General features: G+C 32.2%; 1 protein-coding gene across 2 annotated transcripts in view; it reads right to left on the reverse strand.

Moving 5' to 3' along the window:
- Nucleotides 1–1,410: 1,410 nt before the first annotated feature.
- LOC114334182 (uncharacterized) overlaps nucleotides 1,411–20,786 on the reverse strand; it is an 883,857-nt gene continuing 864,481 nt past the window's right edge. For both annotated transcript variants that reach the window (XM_050641876.1, XM_050641875.1), the window contains 4 exons: nucleotides 17,128–17,454; nucleotides 8,844–9,007; nucleotides 4,412–4,677; nucleotides 1,411–3,558 (listed from right to left, as the gene is read on the reverse strand). In XM_050641876.1, the coding sequence (XP_050497833.1) occupies nucleotides 3,543–3,558; nucleotides 4,412–4,677; nucleotides 8,844–9,007; nucleotides 17,128–17,454 (773 nt within the window). In that variant the 3' untranslated portion in view covers nucleotides 1,411–3,542. The remainder of the gene's footprint in view (nucleotides 3,559–4,411; nucleotides 4,678–8,843; nucleotides 9,008–17,127; nucleotides 17,455–20,786) is intronic.

Raw genomic sequence — 20,786 nt, forward strand, 5'->3', positions numbered from 1 at the left:
ACCTTTGGTTTTTATATATTTCACGGTTAAAAAGTTCTTACTTCAAATGCCATATTATAGTAGCAGAAATAGTACATGTCACATATCAATCTAAGAGTATTGAAAAGTCGAGCCTGACTCTTTAGTGACGGTTTTGTAATCATTTCTGTTTAAACAGATATGACCGAATGTAAAAATGACTCAAAATTAGTGAAATCATATATCAATCGACGCAAAGTTAATCGAAGAGTTCAAATATCGACCTCCGGTTCTACGTTCAATCACTTTAAGTGAAAACCTTACGAAGTCCAATTACTTGTTGTTAATAAAGTAGGTATTCAATTTGCCAACTTTGTTTTTTAAAGTTATTTTCTTTTAAAATATAAAATGTCACGAGTTTCTCTTTAACCTTTTATGGTAGCTCTCTACCGAACGAACATGTATTCTGCACCATGTGCTCTTTTCAAACTCTCTAAAATGTTTTTGAAATGTCGACTGAATTTTGAGTTTTACGCATTTACCTAAAACGTTTTCGTTAGGATCACTTTATTTCTAAGCTATTCGGCAAAGATTAATCTTTCGACACTTTCTTCCTCGTATTTGGATGTCTTTTGTATTCAGATTTTGTATTTTGTGGAGATTTATGAATAATTCTGGAGGCAGAAATAGCGATAAGGTAGAGAAAATATTTAAAATTTGCATTTTGGGGATAAAAATTCGAAAAGTAATGATTTATAACAACGTTTGAAAAGAAGCATTATATGTATTTTTAGAAATTAAAGAATTTTAAAGAGGTTTGTGCCAAGTTGTGATTGATTTTTTAGTTCCTAAATCGTCATAAAATGACTTTACCTAATATTAAATATCCGACGAGTTACAAAATATTGCGTTATTCGTATTTTTTTGCGAAATCTAATACAGAAAATTAACTAAAACTTTTTATTTAGCATTATATTTATGAAATATTGTTCTGAAGCTATTCTTTGTGGGATTTATGTAATTTATTATTCTAAATAGGAAATAAGCCACAATTTAACTTAAAAAATAATTTTATTAACGTTTTGACTTCCAAGTTGGACGTCATTATCAAAAAAAAAAAAAATTTTTTTTTTGATGACGGGATCCATGTTGGAAGTAACGTCAATAAAATCATTTTTTGAGTTAAATTTATGGCTTATCTCCCATTTAGAATCAGAAATTATATGAAAATAATAAAATCATATATTTCCTATATTATAAAAATTATTACGTGTATTATACTTATTTATGGATTATTGTATTGTCTGTTACTTTCAAAAACATTACATCTATCAGAATAGTTGTCGAAAGAGCTTGTAGCCCATTAAATAAACGTCAGATGCGGCAATACCGTGTAATTTTCAGTGTTACCACCTTACTGCATGAAAAATTGGATTTAGGTTCTACTTACCCTCTACTTCACAGTTGGTAGTATGCCGCTGGTTGCTTTTTTTGAGGGTGGCGAAAGTCACTCCCCAAGTGGCAGCAAAAACTCGTTTAAAATAAGTCCGGAAATGGATAAAATGACTAATTCTAAGCAACTTTTCTTCACAAGACTTTTTAACTAAGTCAATACTTTTCGACTTATTTGTGAGTGAAAACGTTTATTTCTCAACAACAACAAAAAATACGTATTAGGCGGTTTTTCGCAAATAACGTAAAAAGTAAATATTTCATCAAAAAAAAATTCTCTCGGCAAAAATGTAGCTTATAAAAAAACGAAAAAAGGTGTATTCGTGAAGTCTACAGACCCAGTAAAAGAAAATTTGTAGCTAATGAAAAATACGTTCTTATTTTTCTAATTTTAAATCAAATATTTCAATGTGAAATAACCAAAAATTGAAGAAATTTTTGGGGAAAATTGATTAAGACTTTTGTAAAGTGTTTAAAAAATGTTTATTTTTATTTTTATAAAAATTTCTAGCAGAAAACTATGCTAATTATGCTCAAAATAAAGTTGGACTATTTTTATAAAACAAAATCGTGAAAATCTTTCCCTATTTTAGCACTCCATTTGAAATTATTTATTACCGCTTTGAGATTTATTTATATATTATGTATTATTTTATATTATGATATACAGTGATGCGCGCGCTAACAACCGGCAAAATAGCGCAAAAGATGTAAAACATAATACATTGCGAAAAAAAGAGATGAAACTAGTGGAGGTGGAAATGATCATTATAAACGTATAAATTAACATAACATTACATAGTTTCCTACCTTTAGACATCTGTGACAGGAGTATTTTATAAAATTCTACTGTCACAGTGACAGTTGTCATACTGCTTTGATACGTTTAAAGATGGAATACTATGTAATGTTAATTTATACGTATCTAACGATCATTTTCATCTCCACTAGATTCATCTCTTTTTGTTTCGCAATGTATGATGTTTTCCATCTTTTGTGCTCTTTTGCCGGTTATTAGCGCGCTCATCACTGTATAAGCTTCACCGGTTCAAAGTATTTATTTTTGAAAGGATTGCAGTTGAAAGGATTTGAACGAGTCACTAATCAGGAGTGTATGCAAACTTTGAATATCCATATTCTAACCAATTCACAACTTGCAAGACCTACATTTTTTACTCTGTTTTCGTATCATAAATACTTGTTAAGTTATTTTAAAAAAGAGCATTTTTTCCAAAATTTGCTATTAAACCAATTTTTTTCAAAAATAAACACTTCAAAAGAGTCTAACTTACATATTATATAAACAATACATACAGTGATGCAGCTACGGAGGTTGGCAATCATCATAGCTATTTTAATTTTTGAAGCAGTAGCTCTAAATAGTTGTTTTGAAACAATTCTCGCAGGTTCTTCAGCCATGACAGACACCTATAAATTTACCTGTTATTGATAGTTTCCGACATTTAGACGTATCGGAGGAATTTGGCAACTGCCACTGTTTCACGGAGAATTTTATAAAATTCTCCTGTGACAGTTTTACTCCGATACGTCTAGAGGTGGGAAACTATAATGTAAATGAATGGGTTGCTATTGATAATTTCCTACCCCTACCGGTTTCATCTCTTTTTATTTCACAACGAGTTATGTGTTTTTAATTTTCTGTTATTTTTTCGGTTATTAGCGCACTCACCGCTCTATAAAGTAAATAGTAAAGCTGTAATGATTAATTTCATTTGAGGTGCTAAATAGTGGGAGATTTTCACGAGTTTCTTTACCAAAAAAAAAAATGCGAACTTTATTTTGAGCGTAACTCGCTTAGTTTTGATGCTAGTAGCTGTTTATAAAAAAATAAAAATAAAGTTTTTTTAAACACTTTGAAACAACTTTAATAAGTTTTCCAAGAGTAGTTCTTCATTTTTTGATTACTTCACGTTGAAATATTCAATTTCGATTTTGACAAATAATAACGTATTTTTCATGAGCAACATTGTTTTTCTGAGTGGATAGACTTCATGAATACACCTTTTTTGGTTTTCTGTAGGTTAAATTTTTGCTAAGAATATTTCTTTGGTCAGAAGACGTGCTTTTTTTGTTGAAAAATAAACGTTTTTACTCGCAAATAACTTGAAAAATCAGAAACGGTTTATTCTAAAAAAGAGAAGTCATCATAAATTTTAAGACTTAAATATTAGCTAAGAACGTTTCTATAAACATATATTACTCTACAGGAAAATTCTACTGTTACTACCTAGAATTGATCAAGAAAGGCATTACAAAGAATATAAAGAATATTATGTATACGATATATGAAAAAGATATTTTTTCTCAGAGATCAAAAGCACGTCGAAACAATTATTTCTATTGATAAACTGTAGCTAAAAGATCTCTGTGTTGTGAGATACAAAATTGTTTGGAAATATGCGCTATAATAATACTCGACTATAAAATAGGCAAAAATTACAAAATATGCATTCGGTAACAGATAACTAGAGATAATATAGGTATGCACTTTTATATGGTTATTGGCAAATATATAAACAACTGAATTCTAGTGATAACATTGTACACTGTCGTGTATTTTATAACAATTATTCCAGTCATGAGCAGCTGGTTTAGAACAAAATTCAATACTTTTATTTTTAGTTCTTAGTTATTTATAATTTTGAGTAATATTTCAAAATATAATCATTACTTGGTAAAATGCTCGGTCTTGAACTTGATACTATCGAATACGTATTTGCAATTTTTCATCAAAGCATATGGCATTACAGTCTTAACTAGATGGTAGTCCTGAAACTTTAAAATATGCAGACTAAGAGAAAATATGTTTAAAAGTCAGTGTGCTATGGTATATTTCAGTAAATAACTATGAGCCCTTTTTGAATTAAAAACCAAAAAAAATATTTAGACTAAATCCAGGCCTTGTTGCCGTCTTCAAAGATCTTTAAGAACTTTGTAATATGTGTTATACTACATTTAAAAAAGTTAAATAAATACTCACGTATTAACAAGCAAATTATCGATGATGTGTTGATCCCTATCGCTCCTGACACTCACCAGATGGCCACCTTTTCGCGCACATTCCATTTCCGCCTGAGCCCACGGTAGCTTTAACCCTTCCATTGCGCCAATACAAAACTGTCTCAGTACCACCCAACCAAAATCGCACAACCCCACTACACTTTCCACTGGTTCCGCGCGGTACGACATTTTCAAAGCAAACGTGTTGCTTTTTGTTGAAGAAGCTCTTATTCGGACCTTCAGCATCTGGAAAGATTTTACATTATTAGATTGAAATTTAGATAGGTAAACTGCTGATGCTTTAGTGAAATAGACTCCTAGCATCGCTCGATAGAATGTATTTGCCTGAAGTTAACAGTTTACTTCGTTTTCGACACTCACTAAGATGATTGTTTGAAAGGTTTTAGTTCTTCTTTATGAATTAATTTTTGGCATTGGGCTATAAACGCTTGTTGTCTGAATTTTTAAATGAAGATAAGTCATTTACTGTAATTTAAAGTGGATAAAGAAGTACTTCTAAATCTGTGGATGTAACTATGGAAACCGGATAAGTTATGCGACCTGGTGTAATTAGATGGATATGATAAGTTTGTTTGTTAAACCTGGAGTTAAAAATACGACTGTTAGGTGCTATGTGCTATCCATATTATACTACGCGATGGAAGCGTGGACACTGAAGATAATTGACGTGAGGAGACTGGAGGCATTTGAGATGTGGATGTACCGAAGGATACTGACGATTTCATGAGTAGATAGAATAACCAACGTAGAGGTAATGGGACCTATGTATAAGGACAGAGAAGTACTTCTAACAATACTAGTTTACAACCAATTTGCGACTCGAATGCACAATAATGTTTTTTGTTAATTTTTGCTCTCTGAATATGATTGTGATGATAAAAAAAAGTTTCTAACAAGTAAAATTTTTGAGTTATGATTAAAAAAAAGAGTTACGATTTTTGAGTTATGAGTATTTTACCAATTTTTTTAAACAGTTATTTGTAGATAATATATCGGGCCGTGATGTTATCAAATTAACGTTTTACCTAGAAATTGTGCATAATTTGGCAACACTAGGATATCTAATGTCTACGAATAATACATTAACATTTAAACAAAGAATAAACCAAAGGTTATCCTTAATCAGTAATCCTACCCATTTAAACTTAAGTAGTTCTAAGCCGTTTTAACGACTGTTACTTCTGCATGACAAACGTGCCTGGGTTTTCAAGGTAGAGCAAGCATAAAATTGAATATCCAGATATTAATTCAGCAATAAACCGGTTTTCCATGGAGAATATTTACCACTTTCAGGACCCCCTGCAAATTGGGAGAAAGATTTGGAAATATATGGCGATAAAAGTGAACCCGATGATGTAGCAGAGAAGAATGGTTCTTATTTTCCCGAAAGCGACGAAAACACACCATATTGCATCCAACAAGCCGAATTACATGATTTAATTTGAGACCTTCACTTGTCCAAAGACATGCTTAACTCTAGGTTCTAAATTACAATAATGGATTTTTTTAAATGGAATTTACTAGCCAGTATAAATTATAATATTTTGGAATCGTACCCAGGAGCTATCCTAGTTTTTTACTATGCAGAATAAAATGTGTGGTTGTGTTAATCCAAAGAGTGTTATGGGAAAATTGGAATATGCACAAAATTGTGTACAAAAGACTTACTATAGTTTTTGTTTCTAGTTCTGAACTTCTGTGTATATAGTATATAAGAATTTTTATAATAAATAGCAATATTTGATGCATTCTGTAACTCAAAATCTAACATTTCACCTGACAAGACAATGTAGGTACCTACTGTGGACGCCTACGTAGAAATGCACGGCACTTTAATAAGAAGACCACTCAAAATATATACGTGGTGGAAAATTTTAGTGTTTGAACTCGCATTCGGGACGCTTTAAACTCCCCGGTACATCTATTTTAACATCAGTCGCAAATTCTTTTTGCAACTTCTTTTTGTTTATTTGTTGACTAGTGCAATTAAGAGAAGAACACTGAGATATGCGGTACATGTGATATGAAGAGATAAATACCTTATACTCCAGGTCATTGCAAAAGGAAAAATACAGGGAAAAAGGTCCATAGGAAGGAGACGTAACTTTGGATGTAGTAACAACGAATTATTTAGAGCCGCGGTCGGAAAAGTAAAAATCGCTCTGATGATTGCCAACCTTCGAAGCGGAGATGGCACCTAGAGAAGAAGAAGATGAGTTTGTTTAAGTTTACAATAAATACAATTGTTCAAATGATCGTTAAGTATGATAAAAGAAAGGTCAAGGAAATGAATACAATTGTATAATTCAATTTCTATAGTGAACTTAATGTTTGAGTAAATTCAGGTGATTTAAAGAAGTAATTGTTGGGTTGAATCGGAATTTCCGGAAACAGATACTGAGTAGTCATCATCATAACATACCCAACGTAGAATTTTAAGATAATTTATATTTTAGGCGGATTATAAATGATCCATTAAAGCATCAGCAAGGAGAGGGGATGGTGAATTATATAGTGATGAGCACATTAATAACCGGAAAATAACGCAAAAGATCGAAAACATATTATTAAGTTGTGAGATAAAAAGGGATGAACCTACTAGAGGTGTTAAATTTAGCGAATGTAACTTATAAATTAACCGTTGGTATACTACGAAAACCAGGTAAATATCGCCGAAATAGAGAAAAAACGTTTTTAAAGTTTAGTGCTTTATTTTGAATTAAGCGGACCAGTTTTGATTGATATTCGATATGCTAGTGAAAGATGCATATATCAGAAGTAATATTCTATCATTAGTTTGAAAAAGTTAAGAGACCTAGCTGATTAAACCTAAATATAAGATCCAAGTGGAATCACTTACCTGGTTTTACCTGTAAATCAAAATAAATCACACTGTATTAAAGACACTTATCACCTTTTTACTAAATATGGTAGCTGGTAGATATACAGCAGTAGAAATATATTGTTGTCCGGCAAATATAAATGTGCGCTTAGTTGGTTTTACATGCAACAAAACTTTAATTTTATGGAAGTAAGTAGCGATATATTGTTTTATTTGAAAATGAAAAGTTGGTTAGGTGTAACTTATTTGTTTATTACACAAATTATCTGCTCAATGGTAACTCGTATCATTTATTGAGTTTTACCTGTATGTAGAGCGTAAAAAGCTGAGAATTTTGGTATACTTAACGCAATATTTTAAAATTTGTCATTTATCTGGTTTTCGCAGTATATCGACGTTTTATTGTTTCCCACCTTTAGACGTATCGGACGAGTTTCAGAAATGCCACTGTCACAGTGACAGTTTTAGTTGAAATACTCGTCTGATATGTCTAAAGGTGGGAAACAATTAATATAATGTCAGTTTATATGTTACTATCGCTAAAGTTAACATAATCTTCTAGTTTTATTTCTTTTTATCTCACAATTTAATACGTTTTCCATCTTTTGCGCTATTTTGTCAGTTATTAGCGCGCTCATCACTGTATAGACTACCATGGTGTTTATAAAAATCTATTAAAAATCTTGAGACTGACATATTTTGAGTAGTTATGAAATTCAGGAAATATTAGGAAAACAGTTGGCTTAGATAGGTACTTAATAAAAGTGAACTAATCAGACTAACTGTTTAAATATTTGGAAAGAGAATATTGTAATGTTGAAGTTGAGATTGACATGTTGAAGTTTATCTCTATAAGATTATAAGTATCTATTTTGACTAAAAATTGAGGTGTAAAGTTAGTTATATTTATTATGATATTAAGTAGAACGAATAATCGCGTCGCTCAAGTGGAATTGGGCAGGACACGTCGCCAGATTGTCAGACAACCGATGGACAAAACCTATTATCGAGTGGAGACCACGAGAAGAAGCACTGCGGAGCAGAGGACGACCACCAACCAGATGGGCTGACGATCTGAAGCGTATTGTCGGCAACTGGATGCAAGCCGCACAATACAGAGAAAGATGGAAAGAGCTGAGGGAGACCTATGTCCAGCAGTGGACGAGTACGGGTTGATGATGATGATTAAGTAGAACACATCTTGGTAAATGGAAATAGGAGTAATAATAAAAATGATAACTTATCTTAGGTAAGTTGTACCCTCTTTATAATATTGGCTTGCTGTGGATTTTGTAGGAACTTGATGTTCGAAGAAGGAATCAGAAATATATTAGAGGTTATCTTTGAGTTTTAATATATTTTTATGAACTACCCGCAGACCGCAGGGAGAAAAGTTAAATTGTTATTTTTTCGAGAAGTACTTAATATAATTTTGTTGACAAAGAGTCATATATTAAGAGTCTTAAAGTAACTAATATCTACTGATTAAAAATGTCAACTAAATTGTATTTATTACTGTCTGTTGATATACCAGGAGAAGTTAACTTACCACTCTATTTTCTCTAGAAACGATCTCGATTTGTTTTTGCCCATCTCCTGACTTTGTACAGTGAGCCCACGAGGAGGTGCCATCCTGTAGTTGAATGAGTAAGCCATCGCATTTCTCTTGGCCGTTTCTAAAGTCTTGGAAGTTTACAGCTGTCTCGGGAGAACCTGAAACATAGTTCTATGCTGTGATTTTCCGACCCAAAGAAACTAAAAAAGGAGATCTCTATTTCAATAAATCTTGATTTTTGCTACTAATTAGCTTTTTTTAGTAGAAAATAACAACCTGAGAAAAATATAAATACAACAGAGCTTAAATCAAGATTAACAAGAAACGCGTTTTCTAGTTAAATGAGAGAAATAGTAGATGATACGACTTTCTGTATTCAGTGCGTATCTGCGAATGTAAAAGAATAAGCATTTGCAGTATTTTAATATATATTTAATTTCAGCAAAACATTGCAATGTCTTTTACTTTTAGGTAATATTTACAGACTTACAAAACAACTAAACCTATTAAAGGTTGGGGTGGTGCGAAAAAAGTCAAGTTGATAATCCAGTATCGCTATAGTGCGGAAAAATTGCGATTGGTAATTACAAGAAAAACAAAACAAAAATTATTCAAATCGGACTTTATCTTCCGATCCCGCAATGGTCCTAAAGATTATGAACAAATGAAATTTTACTTTATTTTCGGAAATTTTTATTTATTCTCCATGTACATTTTATTTATCGCTATAGTAAAATTTATTTACAGTTTGCATGGTTGAGTAATAAAAACAACAGTTTTACGCATCTAAAGAATACCTTCCGATCCCGCAAGGTCAATCAAAATCTATAAAATTTTGAAATTGTTGATGATTTTGGTATATTAAAAAACATTTAGTTATCTCATTTTTCTGTTACATTGTAAAGCTCTTCGCTTGTCTAGATATTGTATAATATTATTTTAACGACCCAGAACTCACAACAAGAAGGTGGTTGCACTTTTTACTCCACCCACACCCTTCTCTCCATACAACCAATGAGTGTGTGTTTTTTACATTATTTACATAATACATTTCTTTTTGTTTTGTTTGTGTTCACGTTTTAAACGTCAACTTTGAATTTTGATTTGGTGTTAAAATCTGACAGCATGGTCCTTGATTTAAGTGTTGCCTTGATGAATCCATCTCTTGATTGGGTCCCACATACATTAGACGATACTTCCGTGACCAACTCTGCGTACCGCTAGACAGCTTGCGTATGGCAGGGATGGTTTTGTACATTCCAGTCTGGCGTGTTGCCTGATATAATGTAGGAAATTATATCTTCATTTGAAACGCTTTGCAGAACTGGTGGAGAAGATAGTTTTGCAACATTCCAATCTAATATTTCAGTGTAGTCCTGTGCTTCAAAATTTAAAGTAGGAGGGATGAAATTTCTAATAAGTTTGCCCTTGGCTTTAGTCTATCCGGATTTTAACACTCTCCTTCACTCTCTAATGTGTTTCCTTTCTCCCTACTACTTGAAATTTTGAAGCACGGGACTAAACTGAAATTATACACTGGAAAATAATGTTGCAAAACTATTGCAGACTGTTGCAAAACTATCTTCTCCACCACTTCTTCCAAGTGTCAAATGCAGATATAAGTTCTTGCATTACATCGGGCGACATACCAGACTGGAATGTACAAAACTATCCCTGACACACGCAAGCTGATGAGAGGTGCCTAAAGTTGGTCACGAAAGCATTGTCTAATGCAGGGGAGGCCAACCCATCGATCGCGACCCCTAGGTCAGTCGATCGATGGCAAGAAAAAATTATCTACCTACCTATAACCTATTCCTGTCCTAACTATTACGAAAATTCCTAGTCGGTAGATCGCAGAGAATTAGAAAGGCAGACAGTAGACCTCGAGTCTGATTAAGTTGGTCAGCCCTGGTCTAATGTATGTGGGCCCCAATCAAGAGATGGATTCATAAGGACAACACTTAAACCAATAAGGTCCATGTTGCCAGATTCTATCACCAAATCACAATACAAAGTTGACGTTTAAAAGCTGGATTCAAGCATGAAAAAGAAATTTACTCTGTAAATAATGTAAAAATCACACTCATTAGTTGGTTGGAGAGAACGGTCTGTGTGGAGCTAGAAGTGCAACCACATCCGCGTTGTGAGTTCTGGGTTGTTTAAGTATTGTCACACAATATATAAAAAACCGAAAAACTTCACAATGTAGGAGAAAATGAGATAACTAAATGTTTTTTAATTTATCAAAATCATCGAAAATTTCAATTTTTTATAGATTTTGATTGACCTTGCGGGATCGGAAGATATTCGTTAGATGCGTAAATCTCTTTTTTTATTACTCAACAATGCAAACTGTAAATAAATTTTACTATAGCGATAAATAAAACGTACATGGAGAATAAATAAAAATTTCCGAAAAAAGTTAAAATTTCATTTTTTTCATAATCTTTAGGCCCGTTGCGGGATCGGAAGATAAAGTCCGATTTTAATAATTTTTTTTTTGTTTTTCTTGTAATTACCAAACGCAAATTTTCCGCACTATAGCGATACGGGATTATCAACTTGACTTTTTTCGCACCACCCTATTAAAGGTCCCGAATTTGCTCTCTTTCGGCATTTTATAAAAAATAAAAAAATCGAATTTAAAACTAACTTTACAGACCTGGATCCCGCATAACAAAAAAGTTAATAGCATATCAGTGTCTAGTCGGACAAACTTTCGTGTATGGGAACACTGGAATAGGAACAAGTTTTAATTGTGGAACCGGTTACAGGTCTAAAACGTCAGACTATGAAAACGTCCCATGTATTTTGTCGGACAGAACTTCCAATTGATTTGTTACCCTTTTATTAAACTCTCATGCAAAAATCAGACAACTGAAAGACAGGGATAAGCGTAATTTTAAAGAGTGAAAAATATGTAAATCCTAGGTGAGCGCTTTCGGTTTATAAAGCCATCTTCAGAGCTATACTACAATAAAAAGGTCTCTAATGAATAATTATTGATCTTAGAATTCAAAGAGTTTAATTTACGTCAATAATTTCAAAATACCACTATGAAGAGAGAGGGATTCCATGTAAGATTTAATAAAATTCTACTTCTTATGCAGTTTTTTATTGTTAAAAATCAGACTGCTATTTACCATCAATATAATTCCTATCATTTGACATGTTCTACGTGTATGACTTATTAAAGTGCCCAACACATATGTCGGACAAACATTTTTTCATATATTATGTAAAGTTTGCTACTGAATATAATTAGAAACAACCTGCTACGTTCCACAATTAAAACTTCCCCTGTTTCAGTGTTCCCATACATCAAAATTTGTCCGACTAAACACCGTTAATCTATTAACAAATTTTCAGCTTGCTATTATCCCTTAAACGCCCAAAGTTGGGTAAAAAATATCCACCTAATGCGTATTCCCTTGTAACATATTTATTACGCGTTAAAAACATTTTCAAATATTACTTATTGTTAAAAAGACAGTCCTTTATCGAATGTTTATTTGTTGTTACTCATATTTCTGAAAATAAAAGTAATATCTCGAGTTTAATATGGGTGGGCACAAAAAGTACACCCTTGGTAAAACTTGTTACTAAAGGTTTCTATGCAGGCTTATTAAGAATTTCGGTACAGAAAATGGAAGAAATCTCTTCCATTTTCTCCCTTCTACAGGTAGGAGATCTGCCTATTTTTCCATTTTTGTTGAAAGCCCGTTGCAATTCTTTCTTTTGGTCTCCTTTTCTCTTCTTGTCGTTTTTCGTTTGTCGTAGTACCGTCACTTTATATTCGAAATAGATCTTCGTATTTCAGTTCTCCATTTCAGTTAGTGATAGCGCTTAAATTTTTGTTAAATTTAGACTTTTGTTAAATTTGTTAGACTATTTATTATTACTTATGTACTAGACTAATTATTATAACCTATACTTACTAAACTCATTGTTATAAAACTGTAGTTTTTAAAAACAATAAATGTCTATCTATCTATCTATCTATTAAGAATTTCGGTACAGAACTGGTTCACTTTAATTGAGAAATTATTAGTTTATTGTGACCATAGTTCATATTGTTATGCTGTAGTCCAAAATTAATTTCTTTTTCCGACGTTTTTTCTGCAGCTGCTGTAGGTAGACACTATCAATTGCGATGCAGTTTGTTGAAACGACAGGTGTTGGACCAGACCAGCGACAGAAGGGTTTACGTCCGCTCTTTACGGTCTATAAACTTGAGTACCATATTCCATTACAAAACACCATTGCTTACATTCCTTGATAATCCTTTATATATTTTACACGATTTCACTGAGAAAATCTAATACATTTTAAATATACACTCGCTATATGAACACGCTGTAGGATATTGTATATTCCATTTTAGCAGTTTCTGCGTGAAATCTACTAATGGAATTATAAGTAGCAGAAGATCAAACATAATATTGTTAAGCAGCTAACTATAAGAAGTATATGGCACAGAGCAAGCAAGCTTTGACTACACGAGTTTCGTTTAAACCCTAGGGATTGTTTGCATAACATAATTAATGTAGCAAAGGAAGCTTGTGCGAAAATTCGTATTAGATTAGATGCTGCATAAGATAATTTTAATTATTCCATCAAAATATCTAAAAAACGCATCTAGCCATTTTAAATTTTAAAATTAATGTTAGACTTGTTTTACTAAACTGATTTTTTACTGAAATTTTTAGTTACAATATTAAAATATTTTTGTCATAATATTTGGAACTATAATTTGCGGCTCAATTGTTCTCTAATAGGATCCTACGTTGTCTACGTCCTGCCTTTCCATGCCCTCCTCCATTTCATCTCTCTATGATCTTCTAGTCTGCGTATTTTCCTCTCTCCTATTAGACTGTAGTCAGAAATGCTTTATATCTATCTTGTACGATCTACTCTTTTCACGTGTCCATACTAAATTAAACGTCTTTCTGCATTACTGTCACTCTCCTTTATCTCCTGATTTATAAGATGATTCAGCTGATGATTCAGTCTGACTTTACAGCTCTTTTTTGTAAAATCGTCTGTTTACAGTTAATTGAGAACAATTTTCGAACTGGGAATAGAAACTTCAACAAAATAAATATTAAGTATGATCACAAATTTTCATTTAAGGGGAAATGTAGTTGTCGACTTAAAAGCTACCACAAGAAAATGGTTTTAGAATTGTATTCTACTATTATACACGAGATGTTTTTGTCATAAAGATTGCTTTATTGTTGTTGCCAGTATCAATTATTGTATCATCACATTGTAAATGATTCAATTATTGTCCATTTGTTTCAATAAATTGTTCCTTAGTATTAGTAGGGAAGCATTGGATGCTAAATTTGCAGTTACTAAAGCGTCATAAGGACGTATTGAGTTGTCAAGATTAAGTACTAAAACCGAAAAGAGTTAAGTTAAGTTTTCCGTTTTAGTGGGGATGTGAGCAAAGATATTATACACGGTAGATTAACCTTTCGTTACTCGCGCCAACTTTTTGTGATCGGATACTCGCGCACGGTGCAGGAGACCGGGTCCAAAAATATGGGTCAGCAGTGTTTTAAAATTATTTTTTTTTGCAAAATTGTGTACGATTAAATTATTTAATGAATATATGATCATATAATTTTGTAGATATGCGTTTGTGTTCACATTATATTACTTTAATCAAAAATTTAATAATTTTCATTGTTATCCATTTATATGTATATACAAAAACTTTGGAAGTGAAAAAAAAATTGAATATGGTTAAATTTGTTTACTAAGAACTTTAGATCTTAATTCAATACACAAAAAAATTAAAAATAAAGAGTAATTGTAGTAACAAAAAAAGTTATAAAAATTAATTAACGTTTTTAAAACATGAAATACACAATGGTGTCACATTCATTGGAACAATGGTGTTCCAAACACAGATATTTTGAGCATATTTGGCAGTAAAACTTTGTTTTTCTATTTTTCTTCCAATCACAAACAGCACAGCGATCTGAAGATCCTGGTGTTACGACTGGTACTTGTTCTGTTGGTAAACCACATATCTCCCTAAACCTCATTCTGATGGTTCTGGGTAAGTTATATATTTATATTTATATATATAAATATAAATAAACTAATCTATAAACATTGAAAATAAGGAAAATATCTTAAATTACCTTACTAATTAAAAATATCGATGTGTGATCCAAACACAAAAATTGGTGCACAAATACTCGCACACGGTGTACGGGACCGTGTTGCGTAATAACAAAAGGACAGTACTATTTTTTACACTGCGAACTGACTTTACCCACAGTTGATTGACCACTGAAGAAGTATACGAAGTAGCCATTCAAAATCCCCACTACAAGCAGAGTTACAGGAATTTATTTACAGGCCCGGTCTCCCACACCGTGTGCGAGTAACGGAGGGTTAAGCTAGTCATATGCCATTCAATTCATCAAGGTGTAACGCCGACATAGGATTGAGTAGTCTAGCCATCTTTGTAGGTCACATGCGCGGGGTCGCTTGGTTAAAAGAGATAGATAGACCACCGATCGACTGCTTCCATGCCGTTTCCGCGTTACGCTTTTTTTGGTGAATATGCCGTGTCTACCCTTGACATGTCTCTGGATGTGGGCGGGTACAAATTTTAAAAAATTCCGATTATAGCGCCATCCATACATAATTCGAAAAAATGTCTCCAATAAAAGTTACTTATTGTTAAATAACGATTCCAACTCTAGTAAAAACATGGAAGTTCCGATTTAAAATTTTAAAGTAACCCTCCACCCCAGCTCCGTAGAGGGCCGTGTTTGGTGTGATTTTTTAAAAATGTTGAATACTTATTTTTCAGTTCGTCGATATGATAATCATTTTGCGAAATATTCGCTTTTTTTGTGAAACTTTGTGACTTCCCGTTTCCTTAATATGCCCACTCAAATCGTCAGATTTTTGAAATATACACTGTTCATCATGCACTTAACTTATTTAGTCGTAAGAGACGAGCTTGAGTTTTTCTAAGGATAGATTTTTTTTACCGACTGCACCAACGCACGCCCCTGTATATAGTCCTTATATTATGGTAGGGATACATTTACAGGGTACAAAGTTTCTCCCCATGTGATTTTCTGACGCGCTCGGGTAACGCGCAAAATCCCTGCTTGGGCTCACCAACACATTCTTCTAACAATATCTTCCATCCAAAGAAAAATTACATATCTGGGATATACAGTCGGAAAAATGAAAGAATACCCATGAACGATCGCATCAATCACTTATTTTGTATTTGTTGTCTTTTTCTATAAATAACAAAAGTTTGTTATAGAGTTTAGGGAGATAAATGTAGTATACCTTTTTAAATAAAAATATTAAGAGAATGAAAGTTTTGATTCAAAAAGTATGTAGAGTGGGGGATAAAAAAATTGAACGTATTAAATGAGCGCTGAAAGACATATGTGACGCCCTCTGGGTAATACATAATTTTTGACGAGATTTCTCGTCCTAAAAACCCCCGTTTATTTAATTTTGTATTGTTATCCCATGCCTGTCAGGAAATATTCAAGAACAAATTAAAATAAAAGTTTAACTTTGATACCCTGTATTTCGGTCATTATCAACTTCTGTACTAAAGTAAGTTAGCTTAAATCAACCTATTTTAAGCTCAGAAATCCAAGGATAAGCTATGGCCCATTCTTTACCAAACACCCTGTATAAGTTTGGTTGAGTATAGTTCATGTATTATCCTTTGATTTTAACCCGCATTGGTCGCTAGGTAGATTAGTACGCGAGGGGTCGCGCGTGAGATTTTCTCTCATATATCCAAATTTTGCCTTTTTTTTACAAAATACAATTTTTAAAACAGATTTTAAACTTTTTTTATTAACTAATAATAAGAACATAATAATATAACATAGGAGACTAGAAGGAACCTCAGCGCCTAGAATTTCCATGAAAAAATGTTGTGCGCAATTTTCTGAAACCGTGAGAGAAAATCTCATACATAGCAACCACTGCCGGGTTAATATATAAAATATGCCGGTGTCCAATCAGTACCTATATTTTCTAGAAAACACCCTTCAACCAAAAATAAATTACAGATCGTGGAGATATATTATGTCACTCCAAAATGACATAATTCAAAGACTAGTATTCCTATAGTGAATTCAAAAATTTTGTAAAGTATTAATTACTGCTCTGTATATTTTATAATCTGAAACACTATTTTGTTTATATTAAGGTTTAAACAGTTTACTTTATACGAGGAGTGCAAAGATCTAAAACATCTTGTACTAACCTGTAGCTTCATTATCTCCTATCCACAATTTGAGAGCCACTCTGTTCCCATAGGGAAGATGAATTTTGAAAGTACACAACAAATCTCCTTTAGGATTCAGCTCGAATGAACCATTTCGTGTCAAAAATGTAATGTTGTAGCAGTAGTCGACCAGGTGGTACGATATATAAAAAACTGGTTGTCCCTGCAAATGCATAGCTGGTCTGGTGTGTGCCCAACTGGATGACGATAAAGGCGAAGGAGCTGGGAAGTATACATGTCGGTCTACTTCCGGAAGCTCTTCGAGCTTACCGCAGAGATGGGTTTGCTTGTGGCTTTTTAGGTTAACTGAAACAAAAATTTTATATTTTATTATGTAAATAATAATCAATTAAGCAAAGAGCTTTAAAAACAATAACGATACATAAAATATAGAATTCCAAATAATAGGTTCTGTTCATTTTCTTACTACAAAGTTTGAGCTTATTTACCTTTCCTGTTATCAAACGTTGTTACATTCATGTACTGGGAAATACAAACATCCACTGCATTTTAAAATCCTAATAATGTATTTTATTTCTGAGTTATATCTACCTAGTTCATACTGCGGTCGAGTTGCTTATCAATGATAGACCAGGGCCCATCTGTAAAAATGTAAAAATATTAGTACATTTGGACGTTGAGAGGTGACTAAAATTTTTTTGCAGACATTGCTTAAAAATAACTCAAATAATAATACTTGAGTTATCCTCCCTCTCAAAAAGGTCCGGAACATTGTTTAAATAATCAAAATGTCAAAAAATGAAGGAAAAATTCGATTTTTTTCTTCGTTTTTTGATTATAACTTTAAAAGTATTAATTTTAGAGAAAAGTTGTACTAACATAAAAGTTGCGTAATTAAATTTCCTACAATATAGAATTGGTGAATAATTTAAAAAATAGTCACCCCTGTTGCAAAATAGGAATAATTGCGAAAAAACCATACAAAAACAAGTATTCGCATTTTACGTTTTTCAAGCATTTACGCTACACTTAGAACCTTCATATTTCTGCCAGAAAAACTTTATGATACAGCAAAACAATACTGTAAATTTCATTAAGATAGGTTCAATAGATTTTGCAAAATAAATTTTGCAATCGAGCTTTTGCAAAAAAAAATCATTTTTTCAAAATGTTACAGGTCTGAAAATAAAGCAGATAGCAAGTTGAAATTTTTTTTTGTGTAGAAGTGTACTGTACCTTTCATTTGCAATTTGCAAAATTAAAATCTATTAGCTACCACGGCGTCAGCAATTTTTTTAATTAAACATTAATTATTGGTGCTACGCGCAGGACAGCGGATAGTTTGCTCTGATTGGGCATTCCAATGACCTTTGATAATTATTGATACATTTTAATTTTTATTACATTTCGATATAAATAAATAAATTTGTTTATTGCAAAATAAAAACACATACTCTATCCTTTGAAATAACACTTTTTTTAGCAACAACTTTCTTTGTTCATATTATATTTTAACTTAGAGAATAAAGTTTATTATTTTTAAACATATGCAATTGTTTAAACAATATTTCCCAAACAATAATAAAATTAATTTGATTTTTGTGGAATTAAAATATTAAAATACAACAAAATATAGAGTAAGAAAATAATACATTAGATAAAGATTGGAGGAAATTTTGGTGGAAATCAACTTGTGTGAATCGAACACCGCTGTCTTGCGCTTAGCACCAAAAATTAATGTTTAATTAAAAAATTTCCTGACGCTGTGGTAATTAATCGATTTTAATTTTGCAAATTGCAAATGAAAGGTACAGTACACTTCTATAAGCAAAAAAAGATCAACTTGCTATCTGCTTTATTTTCAGTCCTGCAACATTTAAGAAAAATGAATTTTTTTGCGAAAGCTGGATTGCAAAATTTATTTTGCAAAATCTATTAAACCGATCTTAATGAAATTTACAGTGTTGTTTTACTATATCATAAAGTTTTTCTGGGTAAAACATGAAGGTCCTAAGTGTAGCATAAATGGTTGAAAAACGTAAAATGCCAATACTTGTTTTTGTATGGTTTATTTCGCAATTATGGCTATTTTACAACAAGGGTGACTATTTTTTAAATTTTTAACCAATTCTATATTGTAGTAAATTTATTTACGCAACTTTTATGTCAGTACAACTTTTCTCAGAAATGAAAAGTTTTAAAGTTATAATCAAAAAGCCAATAAAAAAATCGAATTTTGCCTTCATATTTTGACATTTTGATTATTTAAACAATGTTCCGGACAATTTTGAGCGGGAGGATAACTCAAATATTATTATTTGAGTTATTTTCAAGCAACTTCTGCAAAAAAAAATGAGGCACCTCTCAACGTCCATCTCAAAACAGATGCGCCCTGGACTATGACTCTTTTGACCGTATCGGCCACAATTTTAACTCAACAATTTAGTTTAGGAAGATAAGGATTATTAATATGTACGAGCAAAATTATAAAAAACTAGTACTACAGTGAATACTAATACAGTCGTAAAAATGAAAGAATACCCATGAACGATCACATCAATCTCTTATTTTTTATTTGCTGTCTTTTTCTATGACAAACGTTTGTTATTTATAGAAAAAGACAGCAAATACAAAATAAGTGATTGATGTGATCGTTCGCGGATATTCTTTCATTTTTTTTGATTGTATAAATTATTAGAAACATGTAAACAGCTGTAAAAGAAAGTTTTAAGGTGGCTTTGGATGGCAGACAAGAGGGAGAACTAATCAACAATATTAAATACGCTGACGATTCAGCCATTCTTATAGAAAATCTAAGAGATCTCCAGACATTAGTAAATCTAGTCAGTGAAGCAAGTTATCAGAGAAGTTTTAAAACCAATATTTCAAAGACAAACTTGATGGCAGTTATCCATCCACAGACAGATTGCTATAGATCAAGGTCCGCTGTCTTTTAACCCTCGTAAGGCGGTGCTTAGATTCTTACGTAAACAACGGTGCGGGGTGCATTTGCACCCCATTCGTATATCCATATTTTTATATGTGAACATCGGGGAGATTGATTTAAAATATAGTCAGGACTTGTTTATTATACTATGAAACATAATTTTACAAACAAAGCAGCTTTTAGCTGTGTTTTTGCAGGAGATCGTTAAAAAATTGAAAAAAGTCGAGAGGTATTGACCACCATCAAATCTTTAGAGGTACAGTACTTTAGATACATTACGCGAAAATAATCCAGATATTCCTTCCTACAACCCGTCATAAAAGGAACAATTTTTGTAAAGCTTGGTCCAGGAAGAAAATGATTTTGGTAAAACAGCCTCTGGACCTTGTTCGTCACAACATATGTGCCGGTTTTCCGCGCTCCTGCTGACAAAATAAAGATTGCCATGATGATCGCCTAGGCACATCAATAAAAAGAATATATATTTAAGTGTTGACAAGCATATGAGGGGCTATGACATTTACAACAGATCTATATGTTCAGTAAAATGCTTTCAATAAATTAGTATTAATTATTTAAATGACTAATTTTTTGAAGAAAAAGTATGATATAAAGGGGCATTTCACATGGTAGATTTTTATTTTTAAGCATCTAATAAAATTAAAATAATTGCAGCACAAAACCGAAAATGTCGGCTTTCCATTATCTCCTGTCTTGTGGGTGGGTTTGT

Source organism: Diabrotica virgifera, chromosome 1, assembly GCF_917563875.1.
Source record: "Diabrotica virgifera virgifera chromosome 1, PGI_DIABVI_V3a".
NCBI lineage: Eukaryota > Metazoa > Arthropoda > Insecta > Coleoptera > Chrysomelidae > Diabrotica > Diabrotica virgifera.